At 45.1% G+C, this 20,938-nt stretch overlaps 3 protein-coding genes and 1 long non-coding RNA gene across 4 annotated transcripts; all 4 read left to right on the top strand.

Annotated features, from left to right (window-relative positions):
• The first annotated feature begins 610 nt into the window (after nucleotides 1-610).
• On the top strand, nucleotides 611-13,813 carry LOC109531035 (N-acetylglucosamine-1-phosphotransferase subunits alpha/beta-like). Its single transcript, XM_019895052.1, has 16 exons — nucleotides 611-1,115; nucleotides 1,531-1,625; nucleotides 1,787-1,906; nucleotides 2,339-2,541; nucleotides 2,646-2,707; nucleotides 2,797-2,931; nucleotides 3,011-3,175; nucleotides 3,257-3,466; nucleotides 11,952-12,122; nucleotides 12,227-12,338; nucleotides 12,478-12,707; nucleotides 12,777-12,955; nucleotides 13,032-13,251; nucleotides 13,341-13,445; nucleotides 13,550-13,635; nucleotides 13,711-13,813. The coding sequence occupies exons 1-16, from the start codon at nucleotides 921-923 to the stop codon at nucleotides 13,811-13,813; spliced, it is 2,391 nt and encodes a 796-aa protein (XP_019750611.1). The 5' UTR covers nucleotides 611-920.
• Nucleotides 6,496-10,813, top strand: LOC109531032 (uncharacterized). The gene is made up of 3 exons (XR_002171103.1): nucleotides 6,496-6,583; nucleotides 10,599-10,697; nucleotides 10,778-10,813. It is a non-coding gene; the product is annotated as an uncharacterized LOC109531032 (long non-coding RNA).
• Nucleotides 13,814-13,870: 57 nt separating the features above from the next.
• LOC109531034 (N-acetylglucosamine-1-phosphotransferase subunits alpha/beta-like) lies at nucleotides 13,871-15,494 on the top strand. The gene is made up of 5 exons (XM_019895051.1): nucleotides 13,871-14,002; nucleotides 14,092-14,196; nucleotides 14,301-14,386; nucleotides 14,462-14,560; nucleotides 14,641-15,494. The coding sequence occupies exons 1-5, from the start codon at nucleotides 13,871-13,873 to the stop codon at nucleotides 14,804-14,806; spliced, it is 588 nt and encodes a 195-aa protein (XP_019750610.1). The 3' UTR covers nucleotides 14,807-15,494.
• Nucleotides 15,495-18,333: 2,839 nt separating this feature from the next.
• On the top strand, nucleotides 18,334-20,032 carry LOC109531033 (DNA damage-regulated autophagy modulator protein 1-like). Its single transcript, XM_019895050.1, has 3 exons — nucleotides 18,334-18,588; nucleotides 18,677-18,854; nucleotides 19,534-20,032. The coding sequence occupies exons 1-3, from the start codon at nucleotides 18,448-18,450 to the stop codon at nucleotides 19,611-19,613; spliced, it is 399 nt and encodes a 132-aa protein (XP_019750609.1). The 5' UTR covers nucleotides 18,334-18,447; the 3' UTR covers nucleotides 19,614-20,032.
• The last annotated feature ends 906 nt before the right edge of the window (nucleotides 20,033-20,938 follow it).

Below are 20,938 nucleotides of genomic sequence, written 5' to 3'. Positions count from 1 at the left end.
TCAAATGTCTTCAAATAACCAACGCCTATTTTTGCACACCACTTCATTTGCCTTTTTATCTTGTTGTTTCACAAGTAGAAACAATAGTGCGGGTGTGACTGCTGTACACAAAGTGTTAAAAAAGTCTGAATTCAAACCGACGATGTCATCTCAAGACACGTCAGCGCCTGATGTGAGCCCCCATACACGCAGATTGTGTAAGAGTGGAGTCGGAACCGGTCCGACCGGTTTCATGAGCTTTTTGGATTCCCGCAATGTATGCAGATAATTGTACATCACTCCATTGCAGGTGCAAATTAATTTTGGAAAGGTGTGCCAAGTTCCTGTCTCACGTTGTGCTTCACGAAGCGCCAGCAAGTGACAGAGAACCGGATCACAACCCTGCCACAAACAGCACAAACTATCGGCGGCTTCACAGGTAGGCAAGGGGTGGCTGCTGCCACCTTCACCAAATGCCTTGCCACCCCAGCTGCCACCACTATCGTTGGCCGTGAATCTATCAATATGAAATGTTTATTTAAAAAAAAAATCGTTACATTTTCTCCATAGTGTTCATAAAAAGTATGTTGAGAATTCACTCTCAGTCAGTCAATGTCCCTCCCCGCCCCCGCTTTTGAGAAGAAATGGTTGCTTCCTACTGAGCCACCCAAAAAAAAACAACAATAAACAAGTCAGGTGCATGTTGACTTGAGCATCCCAGGCACAAACAGTCAGGTATGTAAGAAAATATTTGAGATTGCTCTCATTTTAATATGTTCAACGGGTCTGTCTAGTGTGACAATTTAAGTGAAAGTTAGTGTGTCGCAGTGTCTTTTGGTGTTGAATGAGGCGCTGTGGCAGGTGTAATGTAATCCATCCTACATCCACATCCAACATCCACTTTTGCTGCCTGGGGAGACGAATGAAATGCTCACGGTGAAATGCTTGTCAGAAATGTGTCTGTTCAGTTCAGACGTATCCAACGATGTGCTCTGTCAGGACTCATGGCAGGCGGCCGAAAGGTACGCAGGCTATTTCGTAGGCTGCCGTACATCTGTCTTCGTCGCCGATACAAAATCGTAGCCTGCTGTGCAGCCCTCATTCTCGTGATGCTGCGCCTTCATCACATGGCAGAGGTGAGTCGCCTCTGGCTTCGTTGGCCCAAAATGTCTGTGTCAATTTATTTGAAGGCAAGTTGCCGAAAACTTTCGTGGTGACCAGCGCTCTCGGCAGTTTCAACAATCTGCATATAATGATGATGATTTGCGGTGGAAGGATATTTGCAAAGTAATTTTTCAAGAGACATTTGTTCAAGAGACATTTTCAAGAGACACCAAAGCAAAATGAGTCGAAACATTCCGAGATGAAACGTAATGTTGCTGAAGTCTGTGAAAACTTTCAAAATTGACATTAAAAAAAGTACTCGACAGTTGAACACCAGCTAATCTGCTGCATTTTACAAGTGAGTAGAGGCGATTAAAGTGCATGAAATCACACGGACGATGTCATCACAATGCAAGTCGTCACCAGACGTTACTCTCATGTGTGCAGCGAGAGAAACTGCAGAGTGAGGACTTGTCTCACCAGTTGAATGAGGTTCCCGAAGAAGACAAGAAGGTGGATAAATGTACATCATTCCACAGCAGGTGAGGAATCAGCCCACGGCGTTTTCTCAACTCCACTGAATAGCGCATGTCACCAACAATGTCAGCAAGTGCTGTCAAGATGAACAACAAATATCAACCACAAGAGGAGCTCCCTTCACATTGACATTGTCCGAGTTGCTCGATTTCTTCTCCTCTGGCAGAGAGTGTACACCCATTCCCATCGATCTGGTGTACACGTGGGTGAATGGCACAGACGTGAGCCTGCAGAGGGACCTGATGGTGGCCAAAAAGCAACTGGATGCAGAAGAAGCTCTTCTGAGGTAGGTGAGGAGTGCAAAAGCCCTTGATCAGAACCCCACAATCACTCAAGACATGTATGCACCCCTGGAAGAGGTTCATGAAAAATGGAAAAAAATAGCGGATAAGTGCGTAACCTGTAAAACCAAAGGACGGACCGGGCCGCCTAGGGAAGCAGCTGGACAAAGGAACAACGAAACTGTGCTGAAGTCTGATGGGCCAGCCACGGTCCCCGTGCTCTGCGTCAAACCCCCCGGGGAACCCTGAATATGAGCCTGCCCAAGAGTGTCGAGCGTAAAGTATTTACAGAATCCATTGTGGATGAGAAGACATTCCTGGAAATTGGACCGGCGGGCAATACTGATTTTTCAATTTGTCCTTGCCTAGATCAAGCTTTTCACTGGGTCTAAACTTCATGGGGAGAGAGAATAACAGATGTTCTTTCTTGTTTCTAGTGTGAAGCCAGAATGCCCGCTGTCTCAATGCATCGTGGCACCAATGGTGGCGCTTAATCCTGGCCTTCCGGCCAACATGACCACTCGAGAGCTACCCTCGGTCTTGCCCTCCTTCTCGCCTGCCAAGGCCCTGCTGCAGTTTACCAAACCACTGCAACCATCCAACACTGTCTCCGTGGTCGTATTCCATTCACGAGCTGACGGTAAATCTCTGCATCAGGCTGATGTGGGCCAAGAAATATTCATGCTAAATTTACACCACAGCCGATGTTCATGTCGTTTCTCTTCTTGGTTGTTTGTCTTCCAGCTGAAAAGGCCTTGGCAGGCACGCTCAAAATCAAGAAATTCTCAATCTCCAAATGCTACCTGGTGAATGTTGATTCTCGTGGACGTTCTCCTGAGCTTATGTCGTGTCTCAGCATGGCATCACTGCATGGCTGTTATGTTGTGTTTTCCAGACGACAGACAAAGAGGCGCCAGGTCTGATCCAAATGGAGACCTTGGCCTACCTGACTGGCTTCCCGCAGTCCTACAAAGTGTCAGAGATGCTGCGAGGCAAATTGTCGCCCACCGTAAAGAGCAGGATCACTGCGGTGAAGTTTGTTTCAAATGTGGGGTCGTTTTCTGACCAAGAACGTGACAGATGTGCTTGTCTGGCAATGTGTTCCTCAGTTTGAGTTGTACCCGGACGCCGGCATCGCTCTGCTCTCCCTTAAAATGCCACAGGACTTCAGTTTTCTCCTGCAATTGGCCAAAAATAGTAGACTAAAACTGGATGGGAAGAAGCTGGCCATCAGCCCTGTATACTTGTTCTGGGACATGAGGGCCATCGCAGAGGTCGTACGCCACTACAACACCTGCTAATTGACATGATGTAACATGAGAACCTCTCTCACACTGTCGAACCTTTTTCCTTAGTTTTCACAGAAGCGGCCTGCCCCTCCCAAAAAAGAGACCTGGGACTGTCTCACAGCCAACCGCTTCGAGGAGAACGGTGCTCTCCTCTATTCCTTACGCTCCATGGAGAAACATGCGCCGTGGGTGCGACACGTCTACATCGTCACGAACGGGCAGATTCCGTCCTGGCTCAATCTGCAAAACCCCCGTGTTTCAATTGTCACACACAAGGTAGCATTGCAGCCTCTCGCACTTATTCCCCCAACTGCTCGGGCACGAAGCGGGGACGCATTTGGATCCACTACAACACCTGCAAATTGACGTGATGTATCATTAGAACCTCTCTCACACTGTCGAACCTTTTTCCTTAGTTTTCACAGAAGCGGCCTGCCCCTCCCAAAAAAGAGACCTGGGACTGTCTCACAGGGCCGTACCGCCATTCATCCATATACCCGTGATCTGATCCGGTTTTCCACATCAGGGTCGTAGGTATGCTGGAGCCGATCCCAGCGTTCTTTGGGCAGGTTCACCCTGAACCGCTTGCCAGCCAATCGCAGGGTACATACCGACAAACAACCATTCACGCTCACAATTACGCCTCGGAACAATTTAAAGCAGGGGTGTCAAACTCATTTTTTTGTTGCGGGCCACTTCGGAGTTACGGCTACCCTCAGAGGGCCGGTGCAAAATCTCAACGTTATTTACTACCCATGAAAATTTGACATTTCAGTCAAGATTTCAGCAAGAATCATAATAGTTGACACACACGATTTTCTCCCGCGGGCCACATAAAATGATGTGGGGGGCCGGATCTGGCCCACTGGCCTTGACTTTGACACGAGGGATTTAGAGCATGCAATCAACCTGCCGTGCATGTTTTTAGCATGTGGCAGGAAGCCAAAGTACCCAGAGAAAACCCACGCATCCACGGGGAGAACGTACAAACGCCACACAGTAAGGCCGGGGCCTGATTCGAACACTCGACCTCTGCGCTGCAAAGCGGACATGCTTATCAGTTGACCACAATACCGACCAGGGCTGTCCCTTTCAAATATGATTGACTTACTCCATTGAATTACTTGAATAGTCCGAAAACACTTTCATTTGCTGTCAAGTGTCTGACAAAATCATTTTCTCCATCCCTGTGAATTCACCCAGTCTGGACGTTTATTAGCTTTTATTTCATGATCAAAAGGAACACTAACTCAACCATAATTGAGCAACGTTATATCAAAGGCATTGATGTCGCCCTCACTCAACCTTTTGGTGATCATTCGGTTCCTTGAAAATCGATTTGTTGCTGATGAACTGATTGATTTTGCTTCCTCGATTTCTGTGTGACAACACACAAATGCAACTGTTCTCTTCCATCGCCGAGGTCTATCTCGAGTGGGCTTTAGCGGCTTGTTCAAAAGGCTGTCCAGCACACAGGATCAATAACGGGCAGTGTAATCGGGAGTGTAACAATGCCGCCTGCCAATGGGACGGAGGAGACTGCAAAGGTGGCGTTCAACAACAGTTGTGGTGCGCAACTTGATTGTTCTGCCTTGAAATAAATTGTACATATTTTTTGACTTTTGAAGTCAGAAACCGCAGGTCTATAAGCAACGCTGGTGATGGGGGTTTATTTCAAGCTCACAAGACTCAGTCAAACAGCCAGAAGTCAAGCCTGACACAATCACCAGCAAACTCCTAGAATGAGAATGAGGCTCCTTTGGGGATGACGCTCCAAGAGTTTGTCCCATCTGACAAGGGGTTCCTCAAATACTTTCAAGAACCGCTTGAGGTAAGTACGACTGTACTGTCAAGCATTAACAGTTCATTGGCATATGGGGATGAATACTGAACAGTATTTTACATTTTCATGACAGTGCAGTTTCCTTTTCGTATAACAGGAAGATGATCGCCGACAAAGAGCACTAACGTATGAGACGAATGGTGCCATGTTTGGCCGAAAGTTGCAAAACACTTTTTCTGAGGCACTGCAACATGACAACAGGCTGTTGTTCGAGGAATTTATGAGCAAAATTGTATCATGTTTAAAGTTTCATTTAATTTGGACACATCTAAACGTTTGGGTGCGTATCCAGCACCTCCAAATGCCTGTGCACAAAGGCGCCGGCCACCTGGCCGGAGGGCTGTTGAAGTCCACAATTAGCACGTCAATGCAGGTGGGCAATCACAGGGGAGGGGGTGAAACTCGGTCACAAAAGGGGAATGAATAATTTGGGAACAGCGGTTGAACAACAAAAGAGGAGTTGAGAACACCCGTCGCGCCCAGGCGACATTTGTCATCCGCAAAGTCTGCAACATGTTAATTCGATGTAGACCAGACAGAAAAGGCGCCAACGTACTGGTGGTTCAAGTTTAAAAAACAGGTAACCAATCACCACCGAGGGGCCGGACCGGGGGTGCGGTATGCAAATGTCGGGGGCAGTGTTTTCCTTGTATGTTACAATAAAAGTCGGAATTGGCGGGAAGGGAGCGAGAGACTGTGATCATCGGAGCAACTACCGTCGTTCGCTCTCAGAGATCCCCCTCCCGCTGATATTGAAGACAATTTTCCTGTGTGCCGAGTCATTTCTTTAACTTTGTCCGAGAAAATCTCTGACAGCTGTACAATCTCAAGTTTGGCGGCATTGTCCGATAAGGCGATCTCACACGCGCCCCTTATGATTGACAAGCTTGTGATGCAGGAGCTGCAGGACGCATGAGTGCTCACAAGTTGTAATCTCAAGCCTTCTTGAGCACTGACCGCTGAGGATACCTTGCTCGTATTTCTGCAGATTCCCAGAAGAATTTCGCAAGACCTCAAGCCACCGTTGGCGTCAATCAGACGGCATGCAATATGCCTTTTCCTACTTTTATTTCCTGATGAGCGTCAAGCAGCAGGCTAACATCTCAAACGTGTTTGGCCTTCTGTCTGAAAGTGAGATTGAAGCTCTGGCCGTGAAAATCTACAAGCAGCCATTCAAACCCGAGGTGGTCTGTTCATGAGACATTGAATGGCCAAAAGTAATTTGGATTGAATGAGTCATCCGTTATTCAGTGGTTACTTCTAGGACTTGATAAGGTTGAAGAATCAGTTGAATGACTGCTCAAAAACTCTTCCAAATGACGTCAGGGAGCTGAAACCCTACCGGGAGGTCTACCATGACCAAAAGATGGTCGACATTTCGGGTCATAAGAAAAACCCTAAATTAGCAGTTACTCACCTGTCCAAATAACATTTCATTCCATGATAATCATTCAATGGTTTCCTCGTCTACAGTCTCGGGTCACTAAAGAACTCATCATGAACTGCAAAGAGCCCATTCGCAGTACCTTTCCAGACCAGAAAAAGTACAAGTGAGAGTTCCTCCGACAATGTGTTGAGATCAACATCGCCACGTTTCTTTTGCTGACAAGTCAACTTCCCAACAGGTATCAAGTCATGGGGGAAGGAGGAGAGACATTTCAAATTGCTTCACAATGACGTGGCTGAGGGAGATCGCATATTTGATGACATTCGTAAACGACCAAGGTAATAAGAACCCTCAAAGCATTCAAAAGCAATTCAGTTCTTGGCTTTGGAATGAATCGCTTCTGCACTTATTCCAACAGGAAGTTCATCTGCATGAACAATGACCTTGACTACACCCAAAGCACTGCTCAGCAAGTGCAAAAAAAGTTGGTGAAATTTTACCAATCCATGTTTCAGCGGCCGTCCCAGTTTGAGCTCCCCAAAGGCACGTCCAACAGGTTCCTCCACATGGATGAGCACCTTTAAGGGATTGGGTTAGGTGTATCACGGTAGATTATGGTCATACCTGACATGTTCCTACAAATTAAATCAATGTGTGCAAGAGGAATTGCTAATTCTGTTGGTCCAGCAATTATTTGTGACAGATGAAAACTGTCAGTTTCCTGTTTAAATAGCTTTCTGAAGAACTTGATTTCCCAATTCACATTCACACCTACAATCACTATCATCTCTCTATGAAATGTTGAATTATGCTAGATATCAAAAAACTGCACACGCGCACATGGACGCGCGTGTATCTGGCATTAAGGTCCCAGTCGATCAAGGTCGGTGGCACGGATGTGACCCAACTGAGGGACTTTAGGGTGGCCAAAGAGCAGTTGAGGGAGGAACAAGGACCGCTGGCTAAAGTCAACAGATTCGGACGACTCGGGTGTGAAGGCCAGTCGGCCACCGTGCCACCCTCGACTCGTTCCTCTGTCTAATGCCCAACAAATCATGTTCATCAAGATAGTAATTGTTGAAAAAAAAAAACCTCATTAGTGATTTTCAATTAAAGAAACATTTAAAGGAGATGTGCTGAAAACTTACCGTTGTGACAGTGCTCTTGTTGAAATGTAATTATGTATTGTCTTTTGTGGAGTGATATTTCGAATTGTCAAATTCAAATGTCTTCAAATAACCAACGCCCCAAGGCTATTGTTGTCATATTTTTGCACACCACTTCATTTGCCGTTTTATCTTGTTGTTTCACAAGTAGAAACAATAGTGCGGGTGTGACTGCTGTACACAAAGTGTTAAAAAAGTCTGAATTCAAACCGACGATGTCATCTCAAGACACGTCAGCGCCTGATGTGAGCCCCCATACACGCAGATTGTGTAAGAGTGGAGTCGGAACCGGTCCGACCGGTTTCATGAGCTTTTTGGATTCCCGCAATGTATGCAGATAATTGTACATCACTCCATTGCAGATGCAAATTAATTTTGGAAATGTGTGCCAAGTTCCTGTCTCGCGTCAATGAAAAGTCACTTACACGTCGTCGTTTCGAATCCAATGATAGAAAACGGCGAAGTTAACACGTGTCTTCCGTCATGTCTTCCGTTGCATCGGGTGGACGCTGCGTGTATTTAAGCTCCCGCGGCCGTCCGTCTCCATCCGGGTTACGGATCGTGGAACTTCCGCTTAAGTAAGTTCCGGTAAAATGTAATATCGTAGTCAAAATGTTAATGCATAGGTTTTTATTCCGAATGAAGGAAATTCCTTTTCATAGAATTCCGGAGATGGGAATATTTACTGTACTGTGATTGAACTCAAGCAGGACAAAGTGGCCTGCATTACAGAAAACACACGTTGTCAAAAACGAGAAAAGGTACATGGGCAGGGTTCCCACTCTTTTCGTGAAACTATTTTCCAGGACATTTCCAGGACTTCCGGCGACTTGTCCAGGACTTTTTCATCTGCTGCAGTGCTGCTCTCTCACAGCGGTGAATCGATTCTCACCGGCGTTCAAAAGAAAGACTTGTTTGGTGAACATTAGAACACGGATATCAGATCTCACTTGAATGTTGACGTCTAAATGACTTTGATTGCTCAATAAACCAAGACGATGGAATGCAGCCGATTGACTCATGAGCTGCTGACGGGCTGGTGAGAGGCCAAACCCCATCTTCGCACCCATGACACCGCCACTGCTATCCGTGCACTCACAATAGTTAATTAGAACTGAATTCCAAATCAAGTTTTTCCTCATTCACATATTTTCCGTTGTTCCTGTTGGGGAAAAGGAAATACTGAATGAAATGCGTCGTCGTCACGATCGGAGCGGCTGCACTGAAACCAGAGATGAAGGCAAATGGAAACACAGGGAATATGGAATTTGATTGCTCGGTCGCATTCACGCAGGGTCGCTGTGCCGGCAAGAAGCAGACATGAAGCAGAAACACACAATGGCTAAATGTCGGTCGCCCAATGAAGGCAGCTGAAAACAGACACGAGGCAGAGAGGAGCAGAGAGAGCAAAACTTATTTTCCAAGACAACTCAAACTGTGCCAGGACAATCCCCCCCCCACCAAAAAAAAGAAGGAGCGGCGTGCTGTCAAGTGGCGATAAGCACAACATTTCATATCATTGAACTTAACCACCATTTTCAATTTGCAGGATGAACTTCATCGTTCAAATAGACAAAATGCGTGCATTTCCTGTTCCGCGGCGCAAATGCTTGTCGAGATTGTGGCGACTCATTGAACGGGAATCTGACACGGGACTCTTGCAAGAGCGACGGCAGGCGTCAACATGGGACTCGGGCAGCTTCAGAGGCTGCCGTACAGCCGTCTTTTTCACCCTTACGGAATCGTTGTCGACGGCGTGGGCCTCATTCTTTCGATACTTTCACTTCGCCAGGTCAGAGAGGTGAGTTGAATCTGGGTTGCTGTGCCCAAAGTGTCCCAATGTGATTTTTCAACTGAAGGAAATGCATCAAAGGAGAACGGGGAAGGTATTTTCACTTGCAATCTTGAGGTGACAAAAGGCCGTATGGCAACCACAAAATTAGGAGGAGGCAGATAGCAATGAGACTGATAATTAAAACTCATGCTCGTCGCTGGGCCACCCTTGCCAAAAGAAATAATCATGGTCAAATGCTTGTTGAGATTGTATACTCAGTCAAAACGTATCCAACAATGTGCTCTGTCAGGAATCATGGCCGGCTACTTGTGGCCATTTCGGAGGCTGCCATGCAGCTGTCTTCGTCGGCGATACATAGTCATCATCTCCTGTGCAGCCCTCATTCTCATGATGCTGCGCCTTAATCACAAGGCCGAAGTGAGTCGCCTCTGGCTTCTTTTGCCCGTAATGTCTCAATGTGAGATCAACAGTAAGAAATAAATTCATTGAAGGGTGAGTTGTTGAAAACCTACACAGTGACCAGAAATCTCAGTTGTTGGAGCAATCTACAATTCATATCATTACTATTAGAGGCGCTGAAAGTGTCGAAAATCACATGGACGATGTCATCACAATGCAAATCGTCACCACACGTTACTCTCATGCTTGCAGCTCGAGAAACAAACTCACCAGTCCAATGAGGTTTCCGAAGAAGACAAGAAGGTGGATATATGTACATCATTCCACAGCAGGTGAGGAATCAGCCCACGGTGTTTTCTCAACTCCACTGAATAGCAACAACAATGTCAGCGAGTGCTGTCAATATGATTCAACAAGTCAAACCACAAGAAGAGCTCCCTTCACATTGACAATTGCTCGATTTCTTCTCGTCTTGCAGAGATTGTACACCCATTCCCATTGATGTGGTGTACATTCACAAGCTGACGGTAAATCTCTGCATCAGGCTAATGTGGGCCAAGAAATATTCATGCTATATTTATGCCACGGCCAATGTTCATGTCGTGTCTCAAACAAGAACTTAAGAGGTGGTTGAGGAGAGGAGATCATGTATGCACCATATGCGGTGCATTAATAAATATGAACGACAGGGGATAACTGCGTAACCGGCAAAACCACAGGCCGGACAGGGCATTTGTGGACGTGGATGAGCAGACAATCCCCGAGGTCGGGGCTGGCCGAACCACGTTTCTTCTGCTGACAAGTCAACTTCTCAACAGGTATACGGTCATGGGGAAGGAGGAGATACATTTCAAATTGCTTCACAGTGACGTGGCTGAGGCGGATCGCATATTTGATGACGTTCGTCAACGACCAAGGTAAGAAGAACCCTTCAAGCATTCAAAAGCAATTCAGTTCCTGGCTTTGGAATGAATAGCTTCTGCACTTCTTCCAACAGGAAGTTTATCTGCATGAACGATGACCTTGACTACACCCAAAGTACTGCGAAGCAAGTGCAAAACAAGTTGGCGAAATTTTACCAATCCATGTTCCCGCGGCCGTCCCAGTTTGAGCTCCCCAAAGGCAAGTCCAACAGGTTCCTGCACATGGATGAGCATCTCTAAGGGTTCGGGCACGTAATGGTGGAAAGCAATGTTCACTCGAACATCCCATGCGACCGAGCATTCACAAAAACTCCCTGCGCATTCCTTGGACCTCCCTGGGTAACATCAGATAGTTGGCCAAACCTGTTAACAAAACCTGAGGTCATAATGTTATAAGTTACACAATGTCGAGGTATGTTCCAAAATGTCAAGCATATATGGTTTAAAATACATCCGGTCATGGGGAAGGAGGAGATACATTTCAAATTGCTTCACAGTGACGTGGCTGAGGCGGATCGCATATTTGATGACGTTCGTCAAAGACCAAGGTAAGAAGAACCCTTCAAGCATTCAAAAGCAATTCAGTTCCTGGCTTTGGAATGAATAGTTTCTGCACTTCTTCCAACAGGAAGTTTATCTGCATGAACGATGACCTTGACTACACCCAAAGCACTGCGAAGCAAGTGCAAAACAAGTTGGCGAAATTTTACCAATCCATGTTCCCGCGGCCGTCCCAGTTTGAGCTTCCCAAAGGCAAGTCCAACAGGTTCCTGCACATGGATGAGCATCTCTAAGGGTTCGGGTTAGGCGCGTAATGGTGGAAAGGAATGTTCACTCGAACATCCCATGTGACCGAGCATTCACAAAAACTCCTTGAGCATTCGTTGGACCTCACTGGGTAACATCAGATAGTTGGCCAAAACCTGTTGGCAAAACCTGAGGTCATACTGTAAAAAAGAGACCTGGGACTGTCTCACAGCCAACCGCTTCGAGGAGAACGGTGCTCTCCTCTATTCCTTACGCTCCATGGAGAAACATGCGCCGTGGGTGCGACACGTCTACATCGTCACGAACGGGCAGATTCCATCCTGGCTCAACCTGCAAAACCCCCGCATTTCAATTGTCTCACACACAAGGTGGCATTGCAGCCTCTCGCACTTATACCCCCAACTTCGTGGGCAGGAAGCAGGGACGTGTGAGGATGACTTCTGTCAAATGTACAGGAACTGGATCTCCTCTGAATTTCAGGAAATCTTCCTGAACATGAGCCATCTCCCCAACTTCAACTCGCACGCTATTGAAAGCCACCTTCATCGCATCCCCGGCATCTCGCAAAAGTTCCTTTACCTCAACGATGACATGATGTTTGGCAAAGACGCATGGCTGGATGACTTCTACACCCCAACCGATGGGCAGAAAGTAATAAAAATAGACGAGCATCATCTTTGAGCATCAAATGGATATCAATTAATTTTGACACCTCTTTTTCAAACCAATACAACTGTCCTCTGATTTCCCTGCAGGTCTATCTCGACTGGCCTTTAGCCGCTTGTTCAAAAGGCTGTCCGGCAAACTGGATCAACAACGGGCAGTGTCATCGGGAGTGCAACAATGCCGCTTGTCAATGGGACGGAGGCTTGTCAATCCTGGGCCCTATTCTCGTGCCGCACAATGGGATGCATCTGCCTTTCAAGACATTGCACACGTTTTTGGACTTTTGAAGGAAGAAACCGCATGTCAAAAAGAAGTGCTCGTGATGGTGATCTACCTCAAGCTAAGAAGACTCAGGCAACCAGCCAGAAGTCAAGCCTGACACAAAACCCACCGAGCTTCTTCTCAAACGAGAATGAGAACAGAGATCCCCATATCCAGAGCGAACAGCATGGGGAGAAAAAACAGATCAACACGGAAGCGGTTGACTGGAAAACTCCTTTGGAGATGAAGCTCCAACAGTTTGTTTCTTCTTTCAAGGGATTCCTCAAATACTTTCAAGAACTACTTGAGGTAAGTGCGACCTATTCTAACTTTGTATCATGCCATCTGAAGTGGCATCCTTTACTTTTGATGTAAAAGGAAGATGATCATCTACAAAGAGCGCGAAGAGAGCAGAGGAAGCTGAAGATCAGTTTTACTGCCACACTACGATACGTCAACAGGCTGTACAACCTCAAGTTTGGCGGCATGATCCGAAAAGCGATTGCACACGCGCCCTATTTGATTGACAAACTTGTGATGCAGGAACTGCAGGACACGTGAGTGCTAGCGAGTTGTCATCTCAGGCCTTCTTGAGCGCTGACTGCTGAGGGTACCTTGCTGTTATTTCTGTAGATTCCCAGAAGAATTTCGCAAGACCTCAAGCCACCGTTGGCGTCAATCAGACGGCATGCAATATGCCTTTTCCTACTTTTATTTCCTGATGAGCGTTAAGCAGCAGGCTAACATCTCAAAAGTGTTTGACGCTGCTGACAAGGACCACTCTGGCGTTCTGTCTGATAGCGAGATTCAAGCTTTGGCCACAAGCATCCATCAGCAGCCGCTCAAACCCAAGGTGGTTTGTTCATGAGACATTGAGTGAAAACATGGACCAAAAGTAACTTCGATTGAATGAGTCATCCATTATTCTGTGGTTACTTCTAGGACTTGACGAGGTTGAAAAATCAGTTGATCGACTGCTCAAAAACTCTTCCAAATGACGTCAGGGAGCTGGAACCCAGTCAGGAGGTCTTCCGTGACCAAAAGATGGTGGGCATTTCGAGTCATACGAAAAACCCTAATTTAGTACTTACTTCCCTGTCCAAATAACATTTCAGTCCATGATGATCATTCAATGGTTTCTTCATCTACAGTCTCAGGTCACTAAAGAACTTATCATGAACTGCAAACCTATCATAGATCGCATTCGCAGTACCTTTCCAGACCAGAAGAAGTACAAGTGAGAGCTCCTCCGACAATGTATTGAGAGCAATATCACCACGTTTCTTCTGCTGACAAGTCAACTTCTCAACAGGTATACGGTCATGGGGAAGGAGGAGATACATTTCAAATTGCTTCACAGTGACGTGGCTGAGGCGGATCGCATATTTGATGACGTTCGTCAACGACCAAGGTAAGAAGAACCCTTCAAGCATTCAAAAGCAATTCAGTTCCTGGCTTTTTTTTATTTCCTGATGAGCGTTAAGCAGCAGGCTAACATCTCAAAAGTGTTTGACGCTGCTGACAAGGACCACTCTGGCGTTCTGTCTGATAGCGAGATTCAAGCTTTGGCCACAAGCATCCATCAGCAGCCGCTCAAACCCAAGGTGGTTTGTTCATGAGACATTGAGTGAAAACATGGACCAAAAGTAACTTCGATTGAATGAGTCATCCATTATTCTGTGGTTACTTCTAGGACTTGACGAGGTTGAAAAATCAGTTGATCGACTGCTCAAAAACTCTTCCAAATGACGTCAGGGAGCTGGAACCCAGTCAGGAGGTCTTCCGTGACCAAAAGATGGTGGGCATTTCGAGTCATACGGAAAACCCTAATTTAGTACTTACTCCCCTGTCCAAATAACATTTCAGTCCATGATGATCATTCAATGGTTTCTTCATCTACAGTCTCAGGTCACTAAAGAACTCATCATGAACTGCAAACCTATCATAGATCGCATTCGCAGTACCTTTCCAGACCAGAAGAAGTACAAGTGAGAGCTCCTCCGACAATGTATTGAGAGCAATATCACCACGTTTCTTCTGCTGACAAGTCAACTTCTCAACAGGTATACGGTCATGGGGAAGGAAGAGATACATTTCAAATTGCTTCACAGTGACGTGGCTGAGGCGGATCGCATATTTGATGACGTTCGTCAACGACCAAGGTAAGAAGAACCCTTCAAGCATTCAAAAGCAATTCAGTTCCTGGCTTTGGAATGAATAGCTTCTGCACTTCTTCTAACAGGAAGTTTATCTGCATGAACGATGACCTTGACTACACCCAAAGCACTGCGAAGCAAGTGCAAAACAAGTTGGCGAAATTTTACCAATCCATGTTCCCGCGGCCGTCCCAGTTTGAGCTACCCGAAGGCAAGTCCAACAGGTTCCTGCACATGGATGAGCATCTCTAAGGGTTCGGGCACGTAATGGTGGAAAGCAATGTTCACTCGAACATCCCATGGGACCGAGCATTCACAAAAACTCCCTGAGCATTCCTTGGACCTCACTGGGTAACATCAGATAGTTGGCCAAACCTGTTGACAAAACCTGAGGTCATAATGTTATAAGTTACACAATGTCGAGGTATGTTCCAAAATGTCAAGCATATATGGTTTAAAATACATCCTCCAAAATCTATATTCAAAGATCTTGTCACAGGCATCACACAGGGTTCAATCTTGGGTCCTATTCTGTTCTGTCTTTTTATAAATGACATACCAATTGTGTGCCGAGGCTGCGAGATCATGATGGACGCAGATACGGTATTGCATTTTATTTTTTTTGTGATTTCTAAGATGTCTAAAATTTTCAAGTGTAAATTGAAGGACTGTATGGTTTGTTTCTTTTAATCCGAGTACCTGATTATATGATTCTAATTTTCAGTTCGATTTTCGAATACCAAAATATTTGATCACCGCAGCCCGAGTTGTGCCACATAAATGGATTACTCTGCCTTTAAATAAATTTTAAATACTTTTATTTGAATTGTGCAACAAGAAAGTGCAGGCAATTGTGATGGTCACTTTTCTCAAACTAACAAGACTCAGGCAACCAGCCGGAGGTCAAGGCCAACTCAAAAAACGGCAATCTGCTTCTTAAATGTGAAAATAAAACTTAATTCTGTTCGTTCTGTTTCGCACTGTGCTTTTTTCTTAAAATTTCTCATTTGATTTCATTGTCTCATCCATAAAACAAGTGCAAATTTCAAGAATCCTGGTACAAGATGCAAAGTCTCATCCAAACAGAAAGTACTCTCATCTTAATTGTCTTTATTTTTAGTTCGTACCTATGTGAAATAATTCAGACCATAAAATAATTGTGGTTGTGTGTCAAAGCAGCTGTTTGCCGGGGCGATATGCTGTGATTTGCATGATGCCATTAGTCGACTAATGGTGACTAGTCGATGAGCAAAATAATCGTTGATGGCAGCCCGAGTTAAGAATTGCTCTCCTACCATTCAGCATTTTTATGAATGCTATCATTTCAAGACGATGAGGCAACGGCAGTGTCGTCTTGTGTCTTTTCTCAGAGTCTCATCCAAACAGAAAGTACTCTCATCTTAATTGTCTTTATTTTTAGTTCGTACCTATCTGAAATAATTCAGACCATAAAATAATGATGGTTATGTGTCAGAGCAGCTGTGTGCTGGGGCGATATGCTGTGATTTGCATGATGCCATTAGTCGACTAATGGTGACTAGTCGATGAGCAAAATAATCGTTGATGGCAGCCCGAGTTAAGAATTGCTCTCCTACCATTCAGCATTTTTATGAATGCTATCATTTCAAGACGATGAGGCAACGGCAGTGTCGTCTTGTGTCTTTTCTCAGAAGCTCAATCATGTTCCAAACCTTTGGTCTAAAACAGGGGTGTCAAACTCATTTCACATTGTGGGACACATGCGGCCTCGGTGGATGTCAAGTGGGCCGGACCATTAAAATTGTCCATACTCTTCTATTAATAACCAAAGTAACATGTCTTTCCTTTGTTTTGGTCTAAAGAAGCACAAGAATATTTGGAAAATGTTGAAATTTAATGAACATATTTTTTACAAAACATTTCATGTAGCACCTTAGATTTCCTGAGACAAAGGTGCACTTTACTTATATAATTCACATATGCATTGCAACTGATCCCACTGATTGGACGAAGGCACAAAACTTTAACAAGTAATATGGTATTGAAAAAAATAGTAATACATTTGAAGATTAAACAAGATTTATCAAGAAGGGAATTTTCAAACCATTTACACATGTGCATATCAAATCTAAATTTAATCCCTGCCTACACCTTAGAAAGTAACGAGATTGCAATTAAATGTGTAAAGAATAAAGTATTCACATGTCCTTGACAGCGTCTGCTGTGTTGGGTCTGTCTCAATGACAGACTGAGACTGCTGTTGTCCATTCTTCTCTGGTCAAAACAGTGTGCCCCCTACCGGATACTCCATGAATTGCACCTTATTAAAAATATTCATTCCGTGTCTTTGCATTTTTTCACTTTTAAATGATCCTGCGGGCCTGATTGAACCTCCTGGGGGGCCGGTTCTGGCCCGCAGGCCGCATGTTTGACATCCATGGTCTAAAATATTTGCATTCGATTGCGAAGAAACGCAAGTTTTAGTTATTTATTTATTTATTTAACCCCACTTCCACTTGGGGGTTCGTTCCATTGTGTTTAAGTTTCGATGACGCGCACATCACGTAGTGAGTGATGCTGAAGATGGAGGAGGACCGTGACCAGAAGTGGAGACATTTTTTAGGAAGACGATCACGTGACGGTCGGTTTTGAAAAATGACATTTCTTCCCAGCTCCACGAGACTTAAGGTCACACCAGGACCGACCACCACGCAAGCTCCACGAGACTTAAGGTCACACCAGGACCGACCCGCGCGATTGCGCCTACGTGTTCTCTCGATCGCCGTCGACGCTGCACGCCACGTGGTGGTTCGCGCAAGGTTGGTGCTTCCTGCTCGTCTTTTTGGTGGTGTGGTCCTCGAGCACTTTCATTGTGATGTACGTGGTCGCGGTGTTTCGACACGACGTGGATGTGTTGTTCCTCTACATAAGGTGAGACAAGTGCCTCTTCGATGTCTCATTTACGTTCGCGTTTGCTCCGAAAAGTCGCCGTTGAAGCAAATCTTGACAAGCGCCTTTTAGTTTCGTTTTCCCCGCTGCGCCCCAAACTCCGCCAGCACTGCAAGTCTTACTTTCTCGCTTGAGATCATCTCATTATTGTTATTAACCATAATAAAAATAACCCACCCTTGGTGTCAGCATTATTATGGTTTTTAAGCCAGGATCTTATATTCTAGTGTGTGTGTGTGCGTGTGTGTGTGTGTGTGTGTGTGTGTGTGTGTATACGTCGTAACTGTGACGTGGCTATTTGATGCGTCTATTTTTATTTGGGATGAGGGGGGGAATCAGTTTGAAGATTTGGCTGTTGTAAACTTGCAGTGACACAGGAGCAAACCCCCCAGAGAGCTGCATATTTGGCATGATGACATTTGATTCTGCATGCGCAGGCATTCTACACGTACACGCACGCACCACGCTCTGCAATGTTCATCTTTACATCCCACCCCCCATTTTTATTTTGCATTCTGTGTCCTTGTATCACATCCCAATTTTATTTCCTCTTATGGTTTCCCATCCTTGAATATTTCAATAGGATTATTTAATGAGAAACCTATTTTGACATCTTACACTATTTTTGTTGAAGTGTGATAAAATGCATTTACTGGGGTTGGGTGTCATTACTTTTCGGCGAGGGGGGGGGGGCTGTTTTTTGATTCATTGTCAAGTGCAACTTCCTGTTCTGCGGTCTGCAACACTAAGTTGTCTGTCATAACATGTAATGTCTTGTTCGTCACACTTTGCTGAAAAACAAAGCAACAAGCGGTGATTCATCTTGAACATGCGCTCTTTTGTTACTTTCCACAAGCGACTCACTCCCACTTTTGGAGGAAAACGAAAGGCGACTGAAAGGCTGTGGCAAAAACGGCGCCTGCGTTTGTGCGTGTGTGTGTGTATGTGTGTATGCGTGCATAGGCATGTCCACAATCTACAGCAGGTTCAAGTTTGTGGAGAAGCTGTGCGAGGAGACAAGGGCAGTGAATCCACGGCTGAACAAGACAGCGCTGGCGCTGGGAATGCTCTCTTGCTTGGGAAATTGCGTGGTGGCCACATTTCAGGTGGAAGGACTTTATCGTCAACATCCATGCAACCAAACGCTGTGCCTTTGTCGGCTATGACAGTCACTTGTTTGGCTTTGATTGGCAGGAGACGACGATGACAACGGTTCACGACATTGGCGCCTTGCTCTTCTTTCTCACAGGCGTCCTCTACATCCTCCTGCAGTCCACCATTTCCAACCACGACTTCCCATACGGCTCGTCCTTGGCGGTGTGTCGGGCGCGGCTAGCTGTGGCTGTCCTTGCCTCGCTGGCTATCTTCCCGAGTATCCTCGTTTGTGGCTGTCAAGTCATCCTACACTTTTCGGATGAGATCACTTTGAAGCAAATGGAAAGAAAACGCTCTTGTCTTGAGCTATTTGTCACCCCCAGTTGAAGTTGAATAAGAAACTGATACAAAAAAAAAATGTATATTTAAACCCTGGGATGTGCAACCAAACCCTATAACTGCCATCGACTAGCTTATTGCTAACGTATAATCGCAAACGCTTTCGACGGGCTCACAGAAATTAGCATCAATGTCACGGCAAATGCACACTTTCAAACAACCGCTACGCCACGACGCAGCAACACAAACAAACTGAGCATACAACAATCCGCACAGGAGTACATTCTCTCTGCTTTGTTTACACAACTATTCCATTTAGTTGGGGACCTTCTCTGCTCCCCCCCCCCTACATCTGTTACATTGCATTTGCATGTGTTCCAGGAGAGCTCAGTACTGCCCAGCATGTTGAGGCACAATGCGGTGCTAGAACTGAAGATGCCCAACTTGAAATTCAGACTTGCCCGTAGAGCTGTGCAGGCGGGGGCCATGTTCGAACCATTTTGATCAATGACAATGTATTTCGAGCAACATGGCAACTGGGTCTTGCTGATATACAAACTCATGGTCTACAGTGGATAAGTTTTGAAAAGTTTGCCCTTGACAGCCGAAATCCCAAGCTGTCATTTGTGCATTTTTTGTCAAGCAAAAGGACCTGCACAGAGACGCTTTCTCGCACAGCTGTTTACCTTGCGGGTGAAGACCGAGATGCTATAGAGGAGAGCAAAGCACACTTGCCGGAGCATTTCACACACTGCTGCGCAGCCTCACATCCGTGGAGAGACTTTTGCACATTGCACCACTCTTGCGACATCATGGGGAAAAAAAAAACATTTTTTTACGAGAGGCGGACGCATGATCGATGAGGATTGTTGTCACATGGCGCTGAGTCACTTTTATTTTTATAGCTGTATCTGACTGAAAGTAGTCTAACACTTCATGTACTTATTTTGACATTTACACTACACCAAAATAGTTTAAGTGACATTTCAGCACTACAGTATAACCTTTTACAGGTGATCGTTTCATAACTTTTGGTGAATAGTGTAGAAGTTATGTCCTACTATAATTTCACAAGGAATTCATCAGTATTGCTGGAGAACATATCACAGTTACGCTGGTGAAAAAGGTTTGAAATGATGAAAAGTAGTCATTGGATTGTTAATTCAACACCCCTAACCAAGAATAAAGACACTTTTTTTTACATTAAAAAAATGGTTTGGGGTATTTTGTGTTTTGAAGTATTTTGTGAGAAACCATCTGTTGGTTTTGCACATGCACACAATTTCGTACAAAATCTTAAATCATGAACCGACTGGCCTTCACAACACGAGTTATTGCGAAATTTGTCGCGAACTTTGTCGCCCCCTCGTGGCACATACAAGACTAACACCAGAGTGGAAGAACATTGTCAGGGTTTTTACATTCTATATTTTTAAATACGAGTGTAGGTGCCAATTTGACATTGGTTTAATTTTGTGTATTCTATTTGCTGTTTACTATTAATATGTTCAATTGGCATATTTCCTAATTTAGTAGAAATAGTCGTCATTGTTATTTTATGCATCTCTGAGTGTTTCTTTTACAGAACTATGTGTTGTGACGTCACGCGACTGGCGAATGAAGACAGTGTGGAGAAGAAGGAGTCAGAGAGAGAGAGAGATGAGAACAGCTCAAGATTAGAAGCGATAGTTTTTTGACCATACAATACATACAATACAGCAAACGAATTAGACAAACTGAAGAGAGCATTTTTTGTATACTTTTTTTTCATAAACAGAAAATACAAAGAAGCCATTGTCATGTTGTTTGCGTTCAAGACTCGTCGTTGTCACGTTGCGTACTAGGCAGAAGGAGAGAGCTGCTTCGTACGCAACGGAGCGAACAAGAATAGGTGGATCCCCGAAATAGCAGGCACTGAACAACGTCTTGTCTAACAAATAATATTTATTACCAACGAAAAAACACCGTCAAAAGGAAAACAGAAAACGCTGGTCAAAACGAGAACCAGGAAATAATGTAACG

This window comes from Hippocampus comes, unplaced genomic scaffold (genome assembly GCF_001891065.2).
Source record: "Hippocampus comes isolate QL1 unplaced genomic scaffold, H_comes_QL1_v1.1 scaffold379, whole genome shotgun sequence".
NCBI lineage: Eukaryota > Metazoa > Chordata > Actinopteri > Syngnathiformes > Syngnathidae > Hippocampus > Hippocampus comes.
This window is presented reverse-complemented; position numbering and strand designations above follow the sequence as displayed.